This window comes from Nuphar pumila, chromosome 5 (genome assembly GCF_984573655.1).
Source record: "Nuphar pumila chromosome 5, dmNupPumi1.hap1.1, whole genome shotgun sequence".
Taxonomy (NCBI): Eukaryota; Viridiplantae; Streptophyta; class Magnoliopsida; order Nymphaeales; family Nymphaeaceae; genus Nuphar; species Nuphar pumila.
This window is the reverse complement of record NC_143253.1, coordinates 43,901,309-43,924,388: the sequence shown is the minus strand read 5'-3', so window position 1 is coordinate 43,924,388 and position 23,080 is coordinate 43,901,309. Positions and strand designations below refer to the sequence as shown.

The 23,080-nt window shown below is 39.2% G+C and overlaps 1 protein-coding gene across 1 annotated transcript in view; it reads right to left on the bottom strand.

Annotated features, from left to right (window-relative positions):
- Positions 1-9,414: 9,414 nt before the first annotated feature.
- Positions 9,415-23,080, bottom strand: part of LOC149837471 (proteinaceous RNase P 1, chloroplastic/mitochondrial-like) — a 61,345-nt gene continuing 47,679 nt past the window's right edge. The window contains exons 5-6 of the mRNA XM_090007388.1: positions 9,916-9,981; positions 9,415-9,783 (exon numbers count right to left, since the gene is read on the bottom strand). Coding sequence (XP_089863514.1) covers positions 9,637-9,783; positions 9,916-9,981 — 213 coding nt within the window. The 3' untranslated portion in view covers positions 9,415-9,636. The remainder of the gene's footprint in view (positions 9,784-9,915; positions 9,982-23,080) is intronic.

Here is a 23,080-nt window from a genome sequence, read left to right as displayed (position 1 = left end):
CCCATTCACCTCCACCACTGTCCTCCGCCTTCCACAGTTGTTGTCACTTGCCCACTCTTCTTTTTCTTCCTGGTTGATTCCAGTTATTTTTAGAGTTTTAAATATGAGATTGCATTCATATCAAAATTTTAAGAAGGGCCTTTATTTTATAAAAAATAGAGTTATAATACATTCGGAGCACTCTCGACGAGTTTTGAAAGTATAATGGTAGTTTTTATCAAATTTGAGACAAATTAGTCATCCAAACCTCAGGTTGACCAGAAGTCAAGTGTTTCTTTTGAACATAGATAACAAAATTTTATTTTATAAAATACTCTCCTTTATTTTTTTTTAGAGACTCCTTTAAAAAAATACCTAAAATATAAGGGCTTATGTTTACTAAGTGAAATCAACCCCTAAAACCTAACTAAACTAGATTCCGACTAGATTTAGATTAGATCCTGTTGGGATCCAATCCAAACCCATATCTCAACACCCCAAAACCCAGTCCATCGTTCTTGCCTGTTAAAAACCAAAAAAACGTGCTCCCCTTCACTTACTCTTACCCTCCTTTGCCACATGTCATCACATGAGCCCCCTCCCATGGTTATAAATACCACACCCTCACCCTTTGAAAATGAGAGGGTGGTGTATGTTCGCCCCCGATGATTCACTGAATCCCACGTCTGTGTTTTGGGGGTCGAATGAGTGCCATGTATTTACGCACATGGGGCTCGTATTCCCGTGTATGTTGACATAACTTTGCATCGGACTCTGGTGTTGTTGCAAAGACTTAATCACCCTTACTTGCTTTTCTTGCCCTGAAATGACGGTTTGAGGAAATGACAAAAATATCCTCCATTCAAAAGTTGGGAAACTAGGGTTCGAGAAAATGACAACAAAGTCCTCCATCTAGAAAGTTTGATGTTAACTATTTAAAGTGGAGACGTTCCCTATTCATTAAACTCATGCGCCATCTGCTGTAACAGTAGCTCCCATTATCAACCCAAACTTTGCCTTCGTCTCCAGTCGAGGTTTCCGCCTTGTTTTTTATCTTGTTTTACAACACATTGTCGTCTTCTCGTGCTTGCGTTGTGTTTCAAAACATTCTCGTGTCTTCTCTTCATGTTTGCTATCGTTAGGCATTATGGAAGAAAGCAATGATGCACAAACATTCCAACCAGTGCCATTAAGGCGGCGTGAATAGCTTTCCATCTCACCATGCTATCAATGAAGAAGGCATGTCGTCTTGTGTGCCATTAAAGCATTTTTTGGTTATTGCAGGTAGATCTTGTTCTTACGATGGTTGGAAACTTATCGATATTTGTAAGACGCTGGGACCTGTTGACAAGAATGCTTGTTTACACGTGCTAGGAAGGGCCTCTACCCCATTAGGTATCCTACAATCACTCATTATATGCACTGTATCTCAAACCCCTGTATTAGTAACATACTCTCGTTATTTGTGAGATATATCTTTGTTAGTTAATATCGATTTGTTTGCTATTTTGCTCGATTTCTTCTGCATCGATTTGTAATTTATTGTGCGATATATTTATCGACCTTTTAGATATTATGGTTTTGTATTGTCGAGTTGTAAGTTATTATGCTGAACTGCAGTATCGATTTTCAATATATTATTCGATATTTATACCGCTTTGTAAGATATTATATGTTTTGTAATATGTATTTCTAAGATATTTGTACACAAACTATGAAAATGTGTCCATGCAGAAACACATCGTTACACGCATGCTGGGACAATTTTCGCATTCATATTGCTGCTCTGTCAGCGATTTTTATTGAACTTGCTTTACAACCTCGTGGATATAATGAGAGCGTTATCGTCAACACACAAGTACGACATGTATCTTTTATTGGCATGGTAAGTGACAACTCTATGCTCAGTATAAGCAAATATCAAACCGCACTTGCTTTGATACTGTCATTCATTAAATCGTTGCTTTGACTTGCTTAACCTTATCGGTATCCGTTGTTATATGCATCCTGATTAAATCATAGTAAACGTATGCGCTTGATATATTGCTTACAAAACATTCCATTTTCTTCTCTTCTTTTTCGTTGTTGTTAGGCATTATGAAAGAAAGCAATGATGCACAAACATTCCAACCAGTTCCATTAAGGCGGCGTGAGTAGCTTTCCATCTCATTATGCTATCGATGAAGAAGGCATGTCGTCTTGTGTGCCATTAAGGCATTGTTTGGTTATTGCAGGTAGATCTTGTTCTTACGATGGTTGGAAACTTATCGATATTTGTAAGACGCTGGGACCTGTTGAGAAGAATGCTTGTTTACATGTGCTAGGAAGGGCCTCTAACCCATCAGGTATCCTACATTCACTCATTATATGCATTGTATCTCAAACCCCTATATTAGTAACATATTCCTGGTTTTGTGAGATATATCTTTGTTTAGTTAATATCGATTTGTTTGCTATTTTGCTGCAAACACCAATTGATATATTACTTAAAACTTTGTTGAGCTTATCATCAGGTTGTAATAAAGATGATGTAGCTCAATCAATTGAAAGATCTGGAGAATTGAACATCTATACTATTGATGCAACTGAAGAATTGAACATCTGCGCTAATGATCCACGTGAAAAGAAGGGTGCAGGCATTAGACCCACTCTTGACTTGAATGTTCCAGTAGAAGAAATGCAATTCAATAATGAGGTAGATTACCATGACAGTACACATAATAAAAGAGTAGGCACCGGGAATGTAAATGGAAGCACACTAAACTTGAATGTTCCAGTAGTGGAAATGCAATTCAATAATGAGGTAGATTTTGATGTCAGTAGACATAATAAAAGTGTAGGAACTGAGAATGTACATGAATTTACACTTGACTCTGTTCCTGTAAAAGGAATACAATTTAATAGCGAGGAAATTGCATATAAATTTTACAATGATTATGCCTTAAAAGTTGGCTTCAGTGTGAGAAGGTTTTCTTGGTCAAAAAATGCATAGGATGTTTTGGTTAGAAAAACGTATGTTTGTTCCAAGCAAGGTTGGAAGAAATCAATGGGAAATCCAACAAGGAGCATGCCAGAATCAAGATGTGGATGTCAAGCGAGAATGGTTTTGAGAAGACATCCTAATAAAAAATTTGTAGTTCGTACTTTAATTAATGATCATAATCATGATTTATCTGCATCATTTATGACTCCTATGCTAAGGTCACATCGTAAAGTAACTGTAGTGCATGCTGCAATGGCTGAAATAGCCGATAGCGCCAGCATTGCACCAAGGAAGACATACAATTTGTTTGCCCACATAGACGGTGGTCGCGATAATGTGTCATTCACACCTTTGGATCTAAGAAACCACTTGAGAAGGAAGAGGACAAATAACATAAAGAAAGAAGAAATATGTTCTTTGGTTGATTACTTACAGAAGAAAGCAAGCAATAAACATGGTTTCTTTAGTGCAATGCAAGTGGATGAAGATGGATATGTTGTGAATATGTTTTGGGCAAATTTAAAGTCAAGAGTAGATTATGAATGCTTCAATGATGTGCTTGTATTTGATACTACAGTAAAGATTAATACTGAACAGTGGCCATTTGTGCAGTTTGTCGGAGTGAACCATCACGCACAGAGTTGTATATTAGGCGGGACTTTTTTGTATGACCAGACCAAGGAAAGCTTTGAGTGGTTGTTCAGAGTATTTACACAGGCAATGAATGAGAAGCAACCTGAAGCTGTACTTACAGATGGTGATCACGCAATTGCGCCTGCAGTGCTTCATGTGTGGCCAGATGCACATCATCGCCTATGTTTGTGGCATATCTTTCAAAATGCAGCAAAGAACATAGGACACATATTTAATCAGAAGACATGGTTTGACAAAAAGTTTACTAGGTGTGTGCTTGAGAGTGTAGACGAGATCACCTTTATGTCTGATTGGAAGGAAATGATTCAGACATACGACCTTGAAGATTGTCTGTGGTTACAAAATTTATATGCAGAAAAAGAGAAGTGGGCATTGGCATATGGAAGACAATACTTTTGTGCTGGTATGATAAGCACACAAAGAGCTGAATCTATGCATGTCACGCTGAAGAAAACCCTGCATTCATATTTAACAATGTTTCGTTTCATGGAACAATATGAATTATTTGTAGACGGTCTAAGACAGAATGAGCTTGAACAGGACGTGAAATGCTTCAATACACGACCTCTAACTTCTGACATGAAAATATTGATGCGACCTGCAGCTCTGTATACACTAACTGTATTTAAATGGATCAAGAAAGATGTGTTATATGTCATGAATTGCAAAATAGAAGGACTTGTGCAAACCGAGAATATGCACAAATACCATATTTTATGGCAGGGCAAAAAGCATCACGAAAGGCAAGAAGCACATGTCACGTACAATCTTGACAACGGAAGAGTTGAATGTTTGTGCAAAATGTATGAATTCAAAGGTATTTTATGTTGTCATGCATTAAAGGCACTCAATCAAGAGAAGATACAAGAAATACCTGAGTCTTACGTAATGCGAAGATGAAAGAGACGTGCAAAGATTGAAACCATTGTTATGGACAATGTGAGTAAATCTGGTGTTGACGAGAAGTGCCACATAGCCTCCCGTTACCAACAACTGTGTAGGTCATTTATGCATGTTGTTGATTTGGCATCGAGAAGTGAAAAAAGCTATGTATGCGTGAGAAAAGCTTCAATGGAGTTACTTGAAAACTTGGAGTTAATTCACCTTAAGTCCGTTGCAGCAAATGAATACCAGTCGAAGATAATGGGATCGAACAACGTAGTTGAAAATCATGTTTCGCTTGACACTCCTGAGAAGTTGCGCCGAAGCGTAAACATTATCTTCAACAAGTCAGTAGTGAACGTTGTTGATTATGATGGACATATTTATGAAGCAAAGGGTATGAAAAGAAAACTTGCCTCTGATCGCAGTCGTCAAAGAGCAAATGGTGCACTAGAATTGGTTGGCAAGAAAAGGACTAAGAAACAACCAACCTGTAATAAAAAACAACAAAGCCCTTCGAATGAACATGTATGTAAGACATTATATTGCTTTCCATTACGTGAAGCTTGTCAATATCTAACTCGTTTAATGTCCAACATGCAGCAATACCCTATAGAATTAACACCAAACGTTGAAACCTTCATTCCTCTCGATCAGATGTTCAGCAACGATAGCTTCAGTTTTACAAGTCTTTTGGTATGTAATCAATGTTGGGAGGAGGTTTGCATTTCTTGTGAAACTTAATGCAGTGTCTTATATTTTATATTTCATGACAAGCTCTAATGCATTCGACAGATAGATATGGGACACAAGAATCTCGTGTGGGCTATTAATTTAGTTGTCATGCCTCTTTGCATGACCCGATTTCCACATTGTCAGATTTGTTAAGAGTTTATAGTGATTTGTCAGTGACGACTTGCGGTCCGTGGTTGGATTTGCTTAAATCGATAGATAGTGATTTGTGGCTTCTGTAGAAAGTCGATTCATGGCATCACTGAATGGTGATTTGTGGTTATCGTTGAATAGCGATTTGTGGCATCGCAGCATAGTGATTTTCGGTTATTGTTGGAATGTCATTCCAAGAGGGGTGAGAAGGGTTGTTCCAGTAAGCTTTGTTGGGCCATTGATCAAGGTTGCGATTCATTTTAGGATCTGAGTAAGCTTTCACTCGCGTTTTTCATGTAGGTGGTTGCACAATGTTGGACTTGTGTAATGATAATAAAAAGAAATCATTTTTTGATCTGAGGTTTTTGGTTGATTTAAATAATTTCTTTATTTATTGAATTACGTTTTACATCCAATAAATAGAATGTGTCCCAACATAGCTGCCAATCTACTTCCAAGATAGTGTCATGTTCACAGGAGGACCAGTAGCAGGCTGCAACCGTACTTGGATGCGAAGCAAGCCATCAATCAAAAATCCATTCCTCGATGCATGGCGACCTGATGTACTCACATGTGTCAGTCACTGTTGCCACGGCTACAGCAGCAGCCCATGTTTGCTGACCCATATTCCATCAGGCCAACAACAATTAGCATCACTAATCCTATTCCCGTAGTTGACTGGGTTTGCTGAATCTTGCTTAGTCAGACCGACTAATAGGGTCAGGTCTAAATGTTGTTGTTGTTGTTGTTGTTTTCAAAGAAACACATTACTTAAGGAAAATGAAACTTCATTTAGGCCTCACCCCTTCCTCCATCGCATTTGAACCATCGACAAAAGCATTTTTATCACAAACTTTCAAGAAAAACCCCTACGAAAACTTCAAGATTTGTTTTTTTTTTTTTGCTTTATTTTGGCGCACAGGGGGATTTGAACCGGGGTTCTCCTCCTTAAGGGATAACGAGCCCCACCAGTGCAACATTGTATATTTCATTGCATATCTTTGCAACCTTAATCTTCTTATTTCCTTCTAACGTTTGACATTTTTTGACAAAAAGACTTATCCTCTTTCTAAAATCTGTGTAGATGGCTAATGAGATTTGAACTCAAGTTGCCTCCTAACTAGGCAAGACCTCTTGCCATTACACCATATCACTTCTTGTTGCATTATTGGTCTTTGTTAATTCCTTTATATATGAATTCATTTTTTTAACGAATCTCAAATACAAGTTGGATCAAAAATATATTTTAGATCTTCTGAACTTTCTAACTATATTTTTGGATCTTGATTGAGATTCAACTATATTTGGATCCATTAAGATCCAATTGGGTCCTAATTGGGGTTCGGATCCATCCAGGATCTGATTCCATATGTCATATCTGAATCTGAATCCAAATACTGGATCTATTTGATCCAATTTGGATTTAAGATCCATTTGGATCGACCCTATATCACATTACCGTATTTATTTCGAAGAAGTTTACTCTTTATTTATTATGATGATTATCAAAATTTTGCAGGTTTTACAGCTTGTATCTCATATTTTTTTATAATTATAAAAAATTAATTTATATAATTAATAAATAATTATATATCTACGTACCTATCCTATATGCATGAACCATATTATTATCTTTCAAATTAAATTCTTTTTGCATTAAATGTCATGCTAGCAAACATTTCACATAATTAAGTGACTATCCTGATTTAACATCTCGAAGCACCACTCACTCGGTCAACTATGAGCCTATACTTTTAAGAGGTGTTCATTCATAAATTTTATTTTACATTTTACCCCTGACAACAGAGAAGCCAACACCAAAGTAAATGAGTCTTCATCAAGGCTTCCTACGACTGTACATGGTTGGACCAGCAAAGTTCATCCCTCTTTACGTTAGCCGTGGATCAGGAACAAGATCACTTGTTCTTTAGATTTCTTAATCTTGGATTTTCACTCTCACAATCCTTCACAGGGATAGATTATCTCCTCTTAGGTTTTCACCTTCACAACTTTTCACAAAGATTTCATGGGGATGGGTGCAAAGCACTGGTACTACTTGACTGACTCACTGGTTGATAATTTTTTATCGTCAACTGGCTCCATAAATAATAGTGTAACTTTTATTAGCTTTTTTAGATAATTTTTTCAATGCATGCCATTAAAAATAAATGCAGCATGCTCAAAATTCACAATAGTTATACTTTTTGTCAATACCCATAAAAAATTTTATGTAATCAAAATGCATCAACAAGCAGTTACAAAATTTGCCACAATTGCAATTAAACATAGAAATCATGCATTATCAACATGAAGCATATATTCAATCATAAATGGATCTCTGAACAATTTCAGAGTCTCTAATTAGCACTTATGGCTCAACCACATTTTTGTATGCAATTCTTAGCATATGTATCATATATAAGTTTCATAAAATAATTTAATTAAATTTAGGGTTTTAAACCTTAATCCTTGCAAATAAAAGTCTTGAATATTTTTTATTAATTTAGGAAAAATAGTGTCACCTCAGGGCCTACGATTTCATTTCACATCCTCCACAGTATACCAAATTAAATACTAAAATTGAATCCTAAATATATAATATATAATATATAATATATAATATATAATTTATTTATTTTTAAATAATAGTAATTCCCTTTTGAATACTTTAAATTCATATAAGACAAAATTGCTCATTTGGTAATATAATTTTGGCATTATCTACTATATATCAATTCACGGTATTTGAAAATTTTATAAAAATTTGAATAGTATTTGCCTTATTTTAATATAAAAAAACCAAAAATTATTTTGAAAATTTTAGTAGAACCTCCCCTATATTAGTACAAAAAATCTCAAAAAATTATTTAAAATTTTTGACAGAACCTCCCTATACAAGGGTGTAGATGGACTGAATTTTTGATATTTTAATTCATAAAAGAAATCCTAAGGGTCTAAGAAAAAGTTCAAGAAGTCCTATAGATCCATACAAGAGACCAAATGTCATACCCGTACATACGTTGTTTATTTGATAATTGAAAAATTGGCAAATCTTTGGCAACAGGGTTTCAAGACTACCTCCAAATTTGGTAGAACCTCTGATGACTAAGCTCCAAAAGCCAATTCTAAACTATCAACACTTCTTCAAAGAAATCCAAGACCGTAGGTAGGTACGGCAAGGGCATGGGGATTTCTATCAGAATAAATCAAAAAAAGTTCAGAGTGTGGGATCAAAAACTAGAGAAAGGGAGCTGAGTTTAGAGCGAGAAAGAGGGAAGAGGAGAGAAGAGAGAGAGGAGCATGTGAAGAGAGAGAGAGAGAGAGAGAGGAGGGAGGGGGTGAGTGCCAAAATTATGGAATGGTGGCTTACCCTCTCCCTGCCATGTGTTAGAAAAAGGGAAAATCGCCCCCCACCCATTTTGCCATGTCAAAACCAGAGAGAAAGGGAGAGAAATGGTTTTTTGAAAACCATGTCTCCCACAAGTTTTGAAAATTAATTTTTCAAAAAACCATGTTTTGGATTTTTGAAAAACCCTTAAACTTTCAAATTTTCAAAAGACGACCTATAAATTATACTAAAATGCCCTTGATTTGATACCAAGTAACCTATTTGCCACTTGGGTATGAAAATTTTTTTGTCCTTCAATATTTTAAATATTTACATGAATATACTCCTGGGGTGGTGAATTACCAATTTTCTCCTATATAATTTAACTATTTTATTGAAAATATCCCTGCATTATAAAATTATCATTTTACCCTTAGACAATTTAATTATTTTTCAAAATATACTCTTAAGTTGTTAAATTATTGTTTTGTCCCTGAACAATTTAAATATTTCTCAGCACGTATCCCTGAAATATGAATTCAGATTAATATCAAAATTTGTTAAAAATTATCTATTTGGTTAATATCCAAATCTGTTAAAAAAAACTATTTTATTTTTTGATATGAATCCAGATCAGTGTACATATCTGGTAAGAGATTCAGATCAAAATATTATTTAGAACAAGCTTATGGACTACATCATGTTCAAGATGCAAAAATAATGAATTTATTTAACATGGGTTTGGCTCAGCTTCATTCAATAACACTACAACAAAAAACAGTCTTGGCAAACTTTCCCTCAAAAATTTTAAGCACACCAAGAACAGAGAATGGCTTCAAAATTGAGCATTAAATATTATAGAATTTGATACATAGATGACTACAACAAATAAACACTTTTGAAACTATTTCGAAGAACCATTTTGTCAGCAGCTTGTATAAGTTTGTTCCCAGTGACTGTTGACCTGTTTCAAAAGGGTGAACCCAGGCCTACTTGCACAAACCCATGGCCTGGGAGTTTCATTCTCATCCTCAACAGCAATAGGTATATGCCAACTCCCACATTCCGACTCCTACAACACCAAGGATGATAATGATCATCACACATCAGTTAAGAGACTGCTACATGAGCAGACAAAGGAATGAAAACAATAAGGACATTACAGTGAAGGATAAGAAAAGAAGAATCCAGACTGAGTAAGCACCTGTATAACCGTTGAATATGGTGGTGGCATCTGAAATGTGAGGCGGTCCGATACAGCGAGCCGAACCTGCAAAAAGATAAGACGCTCTTAATAACACATACAACATCCAGTAAAACTAAAACTTCAGTAAACTAGTGATATAAACCATTTGAGGTCATCAAGATAATAGATGAACACCATGAAGCTTTTCAAAGTTTCAACTGAGTCATGATGGGCTAAAAAATGCTCTAGAATCTAGATGCAAATGTGTGTTTCATTCAGGCTAAAGTTCAGCAATAAAAAGGTCTCGTGTAGGCAATAGATGCAGCTATCAAGATGATAGCTGAACATCATGAAGACGATTCACAAGTATGTTGGTTTACCTGAGGTTAATTGGTTCGGCTTTTCAAAGTTTCAACTGAGCGGGCTCAAAAATGCTCTAGAATCTAGATGCAAATGTGTATTCCATTCAGGCTAAAGTTCAGCAATAAAAAGGTCTCGTGTACGCAATAGATGCAGCTACATTTTTTTTGGTAGGGGGGTGGTGCTTGGAAGGAATGGGGAGAAGAGAGAGGCACTAGCTTGGTGACAACTATCACTGAGGTGAGTAACAAATCTCACTTAAGCTGGCACTTGCAACCATGAATCCAACACAATAAAAAGAAAGTTGGAAGGCTGCACTTGTAAAGTCCAGCGGCTCCAGGCCTCAACCATCTATACACCAAATTAATAGACCATTTAGGCCAACTTATGAATAACATAAGCATCTGATGGACCAAAACATAATCCCCATGCATAAACACAATTGATTCAAGTATAAAAAGTTAACATTTAATGTGAACAAGTTATGAAACTGAAAGCATATGAAAAGGGATACCCTACCTCCATCTCAATGTCAATCACTGGCAAATTCCTAGAACTAAAGCCTTCATACTGGCCAACTTTAGAATTGAAGCATGAGCACATTGCATAAAGCATAGGCTCAAATCATTGTAAAGATGTCCAGAGGTGATAGAAAAAAGCACAGGAGAGGAAAAAAGGATACGTCAAGACAACGGGGATGCAGTAAACTGAAAACAAGGTCTTATTTAGATATAAATCACAAGCTTGTTCAGATCGATGTGACATAAGAGCAGATAAAGGTACATGACAGACATAAACATACTTGGTACAACATGGAGGTTTTGTAAAATTAATACAAACATGCACACACACACACACACACACACACATATACATATATAGTCAAAATTTTAAACAGAAAAAACACAAGAAAAAAAAGCATCAAGACAAAAAAGGAAAAAGATGAAACTAAAAGTATAGCATCAACCATGTCCAATCCATGAAGTGCATCAGCATGTCCTATTCTGTGTCATGTCAACATGGGAAAGGCACACTTAGCGCTGGTAAAGGAACTGAACAGCTCGTGACTCAGCTCGATTTGGCTCATCACGAACTCGTTCATGATTGGTTCGTATAGCTGGCAAGGTGAGCCATGAGCAGCACGTTTAGCTTAAACGAGACGAGTCCAAAGACGGTGTTCGGCTTGGCTCGGGAGAGCTCGTATAGACAAATACATATTTTTTATGTATAACATATATTTTAAGTGTAATATATAAAAAGAAGAATGCATAATATATATAAGAAGGATGGATATATATATATATATATATATAAATCTGTCACCTGGGTACGAGGACGGGTGCGGGTACGACATGGCAATTCCAAAAAATGTGGGTACGGGGACACAGCTATATATATATCACATAAATTCAAATAAATTTAACATTTAGAATTTAGCATTTAACAACTAAAATAGTAACAGGCTAAGAACAACTTTTATTCAAAGAATCAAAATTCAAGAACTAAGAAGCAATAACTAACAAATTAACAATTGAAGAAACAAATTATAACAAGCTAACTATGTCACAGGGATTCAGCCAGCTGGGTGATGCACCCGTGTCGACGCGACGCGACGCGACGCGGGTGCGGCACACGGTGCAGTCAAACCGACCCTGGGTGCGGTCAACACACCCAGGGTCATAAATGTCCAACTTTTGGACATAAAAAAAAATCGCCCGATGAAATGGGTTGGGAGGGGGATTAGGGCAAAAACATTTTGCCCCCTCCTCCCGACCCCGACGCCTCTTATCTGTCTCCAACCCAGCAGCCTATGTCACATGGGTGCGGGTGCAGGGGTGCGGCACTTTCAAAAAACTTGGGTGCGGGGGTGCGACAATATATATATATATATATATATATATATATATTAAGTTTTAACAGTTAACAACATTAACACTAATGAAATAAAAAACAATTATCACAATATCATCAAATCAATTCATCATCATGCATGCAATAAATCAAAACCCCTAGTAGTTCACACAATTACCTGAGTATGAACCAAGATTTTCATGTTTTTTTTTCTTAAATCTGACCATACATATGCAATGTATGTGTTCGGTTTTACGGGGACCAGCTGTTGGATTGGTCGATTACATTGCACAAGCAAGATCTTATAAGGCTTAAAAATCGATGGCTCAAAATTCTCATAAATATTGAAGCATACAAAAGTCACATTTTTTGGTCAAAACTACAGTATCCAAAACTAGATTCCTGACCAATGGCAACAAAATTAAGTAGTTCACACTACACTACAGTAAGCATATAATCACTAAAATATATTACTGAAAATATGTCTGCCAGAGTAACGATAGAAAATATGTCTGTCGAGTGAGAGAGACAGAGAGAAGAGACAGTGAGAGTGAGAGACAAAGAGCAAGTGAGAGTAAGAGAGAGTGAGAGAGAAGAGAGGCAGTGAGAGTGAGAGACGGAGAGCAAGTGAGAGTGACCGAGAGAGAGAGTGAGAGAGAAAGAGAGAAGAGACAATGAGAGTGAGAGCAAGAACAAGAGCAAGTGAGAGACAAGAGAGATACCTGAGGAGGAGGGGTCAGAAGGAGTCGTTGGAGAGCATTGGCGTCGGCGGCGGCTTCAGGAGGAATACTCGAGCAGGAAGAAAACTCGGGTGCCCTAATCCTCCTCCCCTTAGCCCTTTTCATCGGGCCTTTTTTTTGTCCAAAAATTGGACACAAAAGACCTTGAGTGCATTGACCGCACCTAGGTTCCGGTTGACCGCACCGGGTGCCGCACCCACATCGCACCCAGGGTCTGGTTGACCGAGTCCCTGTGACATAGCCAGCAGCGATTCTGGCATGACGATTCCGGCAAGTATGTCTCCATTCTCTCACTCTCTCTCAATCTCTCTCCCCTCATCTCTCTCGTTCTTCTCGGCTAAACCCTCAGTGTACCTCTCTCTAAATCTCTTTCCCCTCATCTATAGAGTAAGGGCTAAACCAGAGTTACCGAAAATGCCTAGGCAAGTGGAGAAGTGTGCTTCCCCGAAACGCGTTTCAAAAGCATAAAACGCCACACTTCCGAAACGTGTTGGGAAGTGCCAAATTTTTTTGGGAAGCTCGCTTCCCCCTTTTTTTCTTTTCTTTTTTTTGCATTTTTTTTTTACTTTTTATTTTTTGTTCTCTTTTTTCGCTTCCCCTCGCTTCCTAGGTTGCTTCCGGTTTGCTTCCTAGGTCGCTTCCGGTTCACTTCCTAGGTCGCTTCTGAAACGATTCTTGATTCGCTTCTAAGTCATCCCACACTTCCTGCTTCCTAAAATTTTGAAAGTGTCTCGCTTCCCGCTCTTGTTTCCTCGACTGGCAACCATGGGCTAAACCCTATGGAGCCTTGGATATGAATCCCCAAGTTGGCATACCTAACTTGATTTTAAGAGAAAAATCTCTTTTGTTCTTTTTAATAATAAGAAAAACCTATTCAGTGTATCAAACTGTAACAAACAGGTTCGAAACCAGATAGACCATGTCTTGCTTGGACACTAAGGGGGTGTTTGACTCCACATCGTGCATTGTGTACGACGTTGCGGATGCATCGGATGTTGTTGCAGTCAAATGCAGGATGTGTGAATGTGTTGTTTCACGCCTCTGTGCATCCTGCGAAACAGTGTCTTTTTTGTTCCTAAAAAACAGTAACTCGGGACAGTGTGTCCTGGATAAGAACATGTCAGTTTGGACATGCAGTAAAACGATCCCTAAAACCCCATGAACTCCCCATCTTCTTATAACTCCATACTCATTAGACTGTTCCACACGATACCAGGCCAATATTGCGACTTGTGAGAGACACGAGGGGTTTGGCGTAGTGGGATGAGGCCTAGACTATTAGACGAGCAGTCTAGGTTCAAATCTAGAGAGGTACGCAGAGGGTTTAGCCGATTTCTTCTATAGTTAAGTGTCAAATTAGATCAGATGCAGTGGCCAAATTTACGATGTTATATCCCTTGCCCTTATTAATGCAAGGGGTTTGTTATATTTTTATTATTGCTAAAACACAATTTTACGTACTACTATATTTTTTAGAACTTATTGTATATGTTATTGACCTTGCACTCAATATTATCAATCTTGATTGTGTGCATAATTGATTTTAATATAATATTTTTTTGTTTTCAGGACAAAAATGACGGATAAAGGGAAAGGACTTGCGTAATCCTCATCCCCACATGTAAGTTCTACTGGTAGTGGTAGTAGGAGTGTTGATTCAAGTTCGTTAACTGTAACATGTGACAATAGAGAGCCACTAAAGGCACATGTGTATAAGCTTGCAAAAACTGAAAGAGGTGGTGGAAACAAGAGATTTCGATGCAAGCTTTGTGAAAGAAATTTTGTTGGGTCTTACACAAGAGTTAAATGCTCATTTGTTGAAGATGGCAGGACATGCATTTCAAGATGCAAAAGAGTTGATGAGGCAATGCGAAGACAATACAAGAAAATACAAGATGAATATGAGAAGAGGAAGACAATAAGTGATTCTTGTGCAATTAGTGTATCATTTTTAAGCTACCAAGAAGATGCTAAAAAAAAGAAAAGTGGATGTAGGAGGTAGAGAAAGAGGAATGATACAAACATCATTTAATACATATGGAAGGGAGAAGATGAATAGAAAAGTAGGGAGATATTTTTATTCTAGTTCACTTCTATTTAATGCAGCTAGAAATCCTTATTGGAAGGATTTAGTTACTTCATTGGCAAATTGTAACTTGAGTGGTTATATACCTTCAAGCTCAGAAAAACTACGAACCACAATTCTTGCAGAAGAGAAGGCAAATGTTGAGAAATTGCTAAAGATTAAGAAATATTCATGAGAACAAAATAGAGTTTCCATTGTTTCTTATGGGTGGACATATATTCAAAGGCGTTCACTGATTAATTTCACTACTTCTTCGCTTAGTGACCCAGTATTCTTGAAAGCAGTTGATGCATCTGGGCAATATAAAAATGTTAAGTATTTGAAATGATTGTTTATAAAAGTAATAAAATAAATGAGTTATCAGAAAGTAGTATAAATCATTACAGACAACGCTCCAGTTTGTAAAAGTGCAGCATTGAGTTTAAAGAGTGAGTATCCTCATATTTTTTGGATTCCTTGTGTACCACAAAGCTTGAATCTGACCCTCAAAAGCATCTACAACCCCAAAGAAGAAGAAAATTCACCAGCATATGCTCTATATTCATGGATTGAGAAATTAGAAAAAATATCAAAAGCATTAAGAATTTTGTTGTCAAACACCATCATGCTAATGTTAAATTTAATAAGCATTCTGACCTGAAATTGTTGAAGGTTATTGAAATACGTTTTGTGTTCATCATTGTGATGGTGAAAAGAATTAAGGAAGTGAAGAATGCTTTAGTTAACATGGTGACTATGAGAATTGGATATTCTATCGTGTTGATAATGTTGTCAAGGCTTAAGAAATTAAGAAATTAAGAAATTAAGAAATTAAGAAATTCATTGTTGATGTTGACTTTTGAGATAAGAGTCGTATACTTCCTTTAGTTTACGCAACCTAATTGAGAAATGTTGAGAGAAGTTGATAAGGATGAGTCGATGCTTCACAAAGTTTATGAAATGTGGGATAATATGATTAAATAAATACAAGTTGTAGTTTTCACGCAGGAGGAAAAAAATCCTGCATTGAATGATTCAGAATTTTTTAATCATATTCATTCAATTTTAGTCAGAAGAAGGGATAAGATCAACACTCCTTTGCATTGCATGGTACATTCTCTTAAACCAAAATATTATGCAAAAAAGTGACAGGAAAGTGGTATTGGTAGTGTCCCTCCAAATTTAGACCCAGAGCTATCAAGGCCTAAAAATATGTGTATGGCAAGACCTTATCCAGAATCACATATTTTAAACCAAGTCACACAAGAGTTTGAAAAATTTTCATCTTCGAGATTATATGGACAACATTACTAACGAGAGAGGAGGAAAATATAAATCCTATCACATGGTGATCAACATTTGGATCAGAAGCACCTGTGCTTCAACGTCTTGCATTGAAATTGCTATCTCAACCATCTAATTCATCATGTTGTGAAAGAAATTGGAGCACATATTCTTAAATCCACAACATGAAGAGAAACAAACTCACCAACAAGCGTGTAGAGGATTTAGTATATGTTTATTCTAATCTTCGACTACTTTCGCAAACCAACGATGAATACAGGTATTAATTGCTCTCTTAGTTATTTGACTATTTCTTAGTTTCTTCATTTAAATATACTTATATTTAACATTTTCAAGTTAGGTTTGTAATGCAGACAAGGATCATCCAAATTTTGGGATATAAACCCAAAAGAGTGTAACTTAGAGGGAGAAAATTATTTCAACATTACAAACATGGACTTATCTGAGCCTAATCTTCTTTCTTATGATGCATTTGATGATGAAACAGAAAATTATTAGGATTCATTACCTCATCGTCATATACATTTGTGTAGGATATACTTTTGGTACGTAATTATGCATTGTTTGCTTCTTTTATTAGTAAATCGTATAATTTACTTCTTTTCTGCTTTACTTATTTGATTGTTTCTATAATATATTTAGGTTGATTTAATTGTGGTGTTAGTTTTTAAGATGAATAATAGAATTGTAGATTGTTAATTTGATTTATTGCATGCATGATGATGAATTGATTTGATAATATTATGATAATTGTTTTTTATTTCATTAGTGTTACTGTTAATTGTTAATATATATATATATAATATAATATAATATATATATACCCTCCCGGACCCCCGCAGGCCCCCACCCAAGTTTTTTTAAAGTGCCACATCGCCACACCCGCACCTATGTGGCATAGCAAAATAATAACAATTTTGAATAATAGTAATACCTAGCAATTAGCAATTAGCAAACTGAAAGATGTTGCTCCTACCTCTTCACTGCCTGCCGGAGGTAGCCAAATGTCGCTAAAGGTGAGCTCCTTCAAGTTGCAGTCGCTGAGAGAGAGACAAAGGAGGAGGGAAAAGAGATGGATGGGAAAATGAGAGAGAGAGAGGCTTAGAGGGGAATCGAGAGAAGGGGAAGACGAGAGACAAAGAGGGAGACAAAGGGGGAGGAAGGGAATTGATATCCCCGAGGGAGAGAGAAGGGGAGGATGAGAGTCACAGAGGGAGAGGAGGGGAATCAAGAGACAAAAGGAGAAAGAAGGGGAATCGAGAGAGCTGAGAGAGAATGGGAGGAGGAGAATCGATATCGCCGAGGGAGAGAGAAGGGGAGGACGAGAGTTACAGGGGGGAAGAGCAAAGAGTCGAGGGTTTGGGGGAGAGCGTTGAGAGTCAAGGGTTTCGAGAAGAGGGAGGAGGGGGGGATTAAGTATCGGGTGGGGCAGGACCAAAATGGCCCCACCCCTTTTATTGTGATTTGACCAGAAAAAATTCAGGTCTATGGTGAACCCAAACCGAGGCGTAGTGTGAGTGTAACGCCCCAAAATTTCAAACTTGCGAACCTTTCAGAAAACAGGAAAGAGACTAGAAGAAAATCTCTTTCCTTTCAGAGTTTGTTTATGTAATCAGCGGAAGATAATTCTTTTGTTGAATTTAGAAAGGCAAGCTGACAACTTTGGGCACGTTAGCTAAAAGAACCAAAAAGTACAGAATTCGGATATCCAAAGGAAAACCCGTGACAAAACCCAAAAACGTCTAGAACGCGAGCTAAGAGCAGGGAAAAGGAAATCTTGAAGTCATCTTGCCATCGCGTCATCGCCCGTAGTGTACCTAATCATCACTTGTACCCATAGAATGGGTTAGTTTTGCGAAAAACTAGTAGGTGCACAAGAGAGACTACAAGAAACTGAATTCAGCATGCTAAGCAGTTTAAAGCATATCAGCAATGCAACTGTCAAACGCAACATGACGATTCATTTGATCGTAAGCTGTGAACTACCACGCAACAAGCTTGTTTTCGTTCCTAGAACATGGTCTCTGCATTTAATCATTATCAGGTCATCGTTTGTCACTCTCACTATTTCTAACAAACTCTTTATCCTGAACAACCTTAATTTATTCCCATCTCTCAAGGCCTTACGCGGCCAACTATCACCTGTTATGACTCACTTAAGGCGTCATACTTTCTCAGAAAAACCTACCCTTCCATAGAAGGTCCAAAACATGATTTTGATCTTAAATCACTAAAGATCTGATTCTCACATCTGAGTTGAACATATAATCATGCTAAAACAGAAAACCAAAACTATAGATTCATAACTGGTTATCTCGATCAATCTCAGAAGATCATCACAGCTCACCATAACTTTTTATGGTAATAAAAAATCACAAGTTTCACGTCGGATCGCTTGGTCTGGAAAATGTACGACCTCACAAGGAATTACCACCCTAGATGGTATACCTGGTCTTGGACAATACACTTCCTCACAGGAGTTCACCGTCTTTGTGGCTACTCGCTCTTGGACAGTGTATATCCTTACAAAGAATCTACCACTCTAGCCGATTTACCAGATCTTGATTATGCATACCCTCACAGAGCATCCTTTAGGAACCCGATCCTCAACAAATGTCATATCCAATGAAAATCATTGTGATACACGCATCAACACAAATGACCACTCTCAGGGTCAATAGTCACTATTATAATTAACAAGATCAACGCTGGATCACCTAGTCTAGGAAATGTACAACCTCACAAGGAATTACCGTCCTAGATGCTATACCTGGTCTTGGACCATACACTTCCTCACAGGAGTTCACCGTCTTTGCGGCTACCCGCTCGTGGACAGTGTACATCCTCACAGAGAATCTACCACTGCAGCCGATTACCAGATCTTAATCATGCATACCCTCGCAGATAATCCTTTGGAGATCAGGTCCTCAACAGATACCATACACAATGATACATACATCAATACAATCGACTGCTCCGAACAATTGACCGTTGTTGGGGTCAGTAGCCACCAATATGGGCACAAGCATGCTTATCAGCAATATGCATTGTATCACTTCACATGGTAAAACAAATCACAAGATCACACATTCCTCCAATAAGGTTCCATGAACCATGAACATTTATCGCATGCTTTCAACATTTCTTATCACGTGGCATTTCAATCGCATCATACAGAAGCATATAATACTACGCATCATATCATTGCCACAAGAAACATTGCATTCCTCAAATAGGACCTCAAAGCATGGGTAAACAACACATGAGAACATGCAGATTACATAATATGAATCAACTAAACATCAACATATGTAATTCCTACGTAGTTCAATAAATTTACATAGGATTCAAGTTATATATGCACGTAAGACAATTCAAATCATTGCATCATCATATGCATTCACAATTCTTATCTCAAAGCTCATCGCATTCGACCTTTCTAGCGTGTAACTCACGCACATATCTTCAAGACATTTTAATCAAATTCAAGATACTTATCAATCATGTTATACAGGTATGCTATATTCACTTAGGCAATCATAACGCAGTTCTCTGCAATAAAACTATGTAGGCGTGATGTATTATTCACCTAAATAGTCTAAACTAATCATTTGTCGATGTGACATATCATTCACCTATATGCTAACATAAGCATCATAATCATAAGAATCTCGGGGACACACAAAGTCATACGTAATTTCATCGATAAGCTTTTACTTGACAAAAGTACGTAACCAAAGCACATGAAAGTCTTATGACCCATCAACCAGTATGAACAAACTTTATGTTTTGATATTATTGGCCCGCGAGTACATGCAGACAAAAATGTATAAACAACTGAGACTAGTTCGGGCGTCTATTATTCTATGTATTTTCAATAACCCGAATAGCTAGTTGAGTCCGCTCCTAAGGTAACGACTTTGGCAGAGACAGGATTCCCCAAAGGCAGGTACTGAGCAACGGATGCATCCAACTTCTGCAGAAGTCCATGGGATCTACCACCTAGGATAATGTCTGGTAGTCTCTTCCCCTAACTCCAATGACTGGAGAGGTCGGATCTTTGCACATGGGGTGGTTGTTAACAATCTGTCCATTAGAGTTTTGTACCGCTCTGTCATCTCCCTTGACAGACTACAAGAAGCGAATGGGCGCGTTAGGTGTTGTTTAACTAACGACCCATTCTAATGTTGTAGTCTTTAAACCACTCGAGCATCTTGCCTGTGAAGGCGAATAGTCACCATTTTATGTAATTACAGCATTGTGCATTTAGCACTATTCGAGGTCGCACGATTGTCTCATCTGATCATCGCAGTAATAGTGTGTAGTGCACGACTATAGGTACTCTAGGATGAAAGAGGTATAACTCATCAATAGAAGCCTCAACAGAAGAGTTTAAGATGTAATGTTTCTCAAACTTTACATTTGACATTTTTTATCTTTTAAAACAGCCAACAGCTTGTGCCAACATTTGGCATGCAATTTTCTAGAATCTCATCCGCTATCTTAGTATCAACATGTCTCGCATGACTCGATACCGGCTTCGATAGACGGGATACGGGTTTCTCAACAAAACCCCCGCTAAGAAGTTCGCTCAAGTCAACTTTACAGGACTGCTCGCTCGAAAAGCCAGAATCCCTGCTAGGGATCCATCTCCTTAGACGAAGATGTATTGCTAAGCTCTCGACTCAACTCTTGTCGCAAGAGGGAGAGCGGTAAATGCCTCTTGCATCCTCCACGAGGATGCATTTATAGCACATGCAATGAGCGAAAAAACTGAACGTCATCTGCAATGGCAAGACAATAATGAAACATTTGCAAAAATGGGAGCCTGGGTGCATAGTGTTACGACAAAGTAAAGACTGTAAGCAAGAGTGCAAACGCAAAGCCTGGGCGCAGAGCGCAACGACAAAGTAAAGACTGACAGAAAGTAAAGGACAAGGATCGCAAAACTGCATCCTTGAGTTAACTGTGTACTCGTATAAATATATATATATATATATATATATATGCATATATATTTATTTAATCATCTTTTTTAGTTAATTGAACTCAATTCAATTGTTCAAGTCCTCCGTGCAATCTTCCCCTACCTTAGGGAGTTACAAGCTTGTTGTCGCCTGCAGGTGTAAACAATTGATGGCTCGGGTCGCGAAGCGCGAGCGGGATCCATCGTACGAGCTGCAAAAGCGATAGTCTTAGCAAGCTAACACCAAAAACAAAAGGTCGGGGGCACTGCCGCTGACCTAACGTGAAGGAAACAGAGGCAGAGGCATTGTGCCCTTGCGCACCTGCTATAAGCGCAAGAAGCAGGGGCAGCGTGCCCTTGGCAAGCCTGCTTTACAAGCAAGAAACAGGGGCAGGGGCTGTGAGCCCCTGCTGACCTGCTGTCAGCGAGAAACAGGGAGGCAGGGGGATACACCCCTGCCTAAAGAAGACAACGAGGGAGGCTTCGCCCTGCCTGCCGAAAGAGCAAAGAGGCAACAGCGAGGCCCTTGCCTGCAAGCCACTAAGGGGGAGGCAGGAGGCTTAGCGCCTGCTTGACGCCATAAAAGATGGAGCAGGGAGGGGCCTCGACCCCTCCCCTGACCAAAAGAGGGAGGAAGGGGGTCTCGGCCCCTTCCCAACGAAACACGAAAGCAGAGAGGGGGTTGACCCCTTCCCTGCGCAACAGACAAGCAGAGAGACGGCAGGGGTAGGCCCCTGCCGACCCATCCGAACATAGGGAGGTGGCAGGGGCTCGACCCCCTGCCCACCCAACAAGAAAAAGAAAGGGAAACGACGACAGGGCTCGGCCCCTGCCGTCGTTCTCGAACTCAGGGAGGTGACAGGGGCTTGACCCTTGCCAACCTACCGAGAACCAGAAGAAAGGAGGTGGCAAGGGTTCGGCCGACCTGCCTGAACAAGAGGCATGCAGGGGGGCTGCCGACCAAGGCACAAGGGCCACCCGAGAGCCCTCTGCCAGAAAGGAGGAAACGCATGCGACAACCCTGCCGCGTGTCGAAAAGGAAAGTGGGCGGCAAGGGCTTGGCCCCTGCTGGAGCTAGCTGACGACAGGGCATCGCCCCTGTCGTCCCTCCGAAGAGAAGACACAGGTGATTGGGGTTTGGCCCCTATCGACATGCCAACCCGACGCAGGCGGCAACCCTACCGCCTGCCGGAAAAAGGACGAAGAAGATGAAGACAGACAAGGAGGGCGAAAAGGGAGGCAGGAGGTCGGCGACCTCCTGCCGGCGTCTCCAACAAGAAAACAGCGAGAGAGGGAGTTACCTCGGAAGACGACAGCAATGGGAGAGTCCAGGGACGGCTCAAGAGATGGCGGCAGTAGCGGGACCTCAATCGATGGGAGAAAAGGGGCAAAGGAAGGAGAGGCTGCTCTCGGGGTCACCAGCGTCAGGCTCCGACGAGCAGAGGGAGCTCCGACGTCGGGGGCTCCTCTACCGAACCGAAGAGGCACGAGGGAGAGGGTAACAAGGTCGTCGGGGGTTGCTCAGGGAATCGATCGTTAGGTGGCCTCCAGCAAGCAGTGGGTGACCGAGACGGGGGTTGGCTGAGGCCATTGACGCATGAGATCGGACGGGAGGTCTCGTCGCCAGGACTCGCGACCACATCAGCGTCAGGCGGCTGAAGAAGGGGGGAAGTCGTTGGTGGACGCTACTCGACAGACGCGAGGAGAGGGGGGTCGAGTAGAGAGGCGTCGCTGGCGAGGTCGCAGAGGGGAGGCTCGAGTAGGTTGTCGGTGTTAGGGTCTTTCGATGAGCCGAGAGATCGCAGCATGGAAAGGGAAGGAACAACGGGAAGGGGAGACAGTCGCTGGCGAGGGTGGGCTCCGACGGTGTTGTCACCGGTGGCTGTGCTTGCCGAC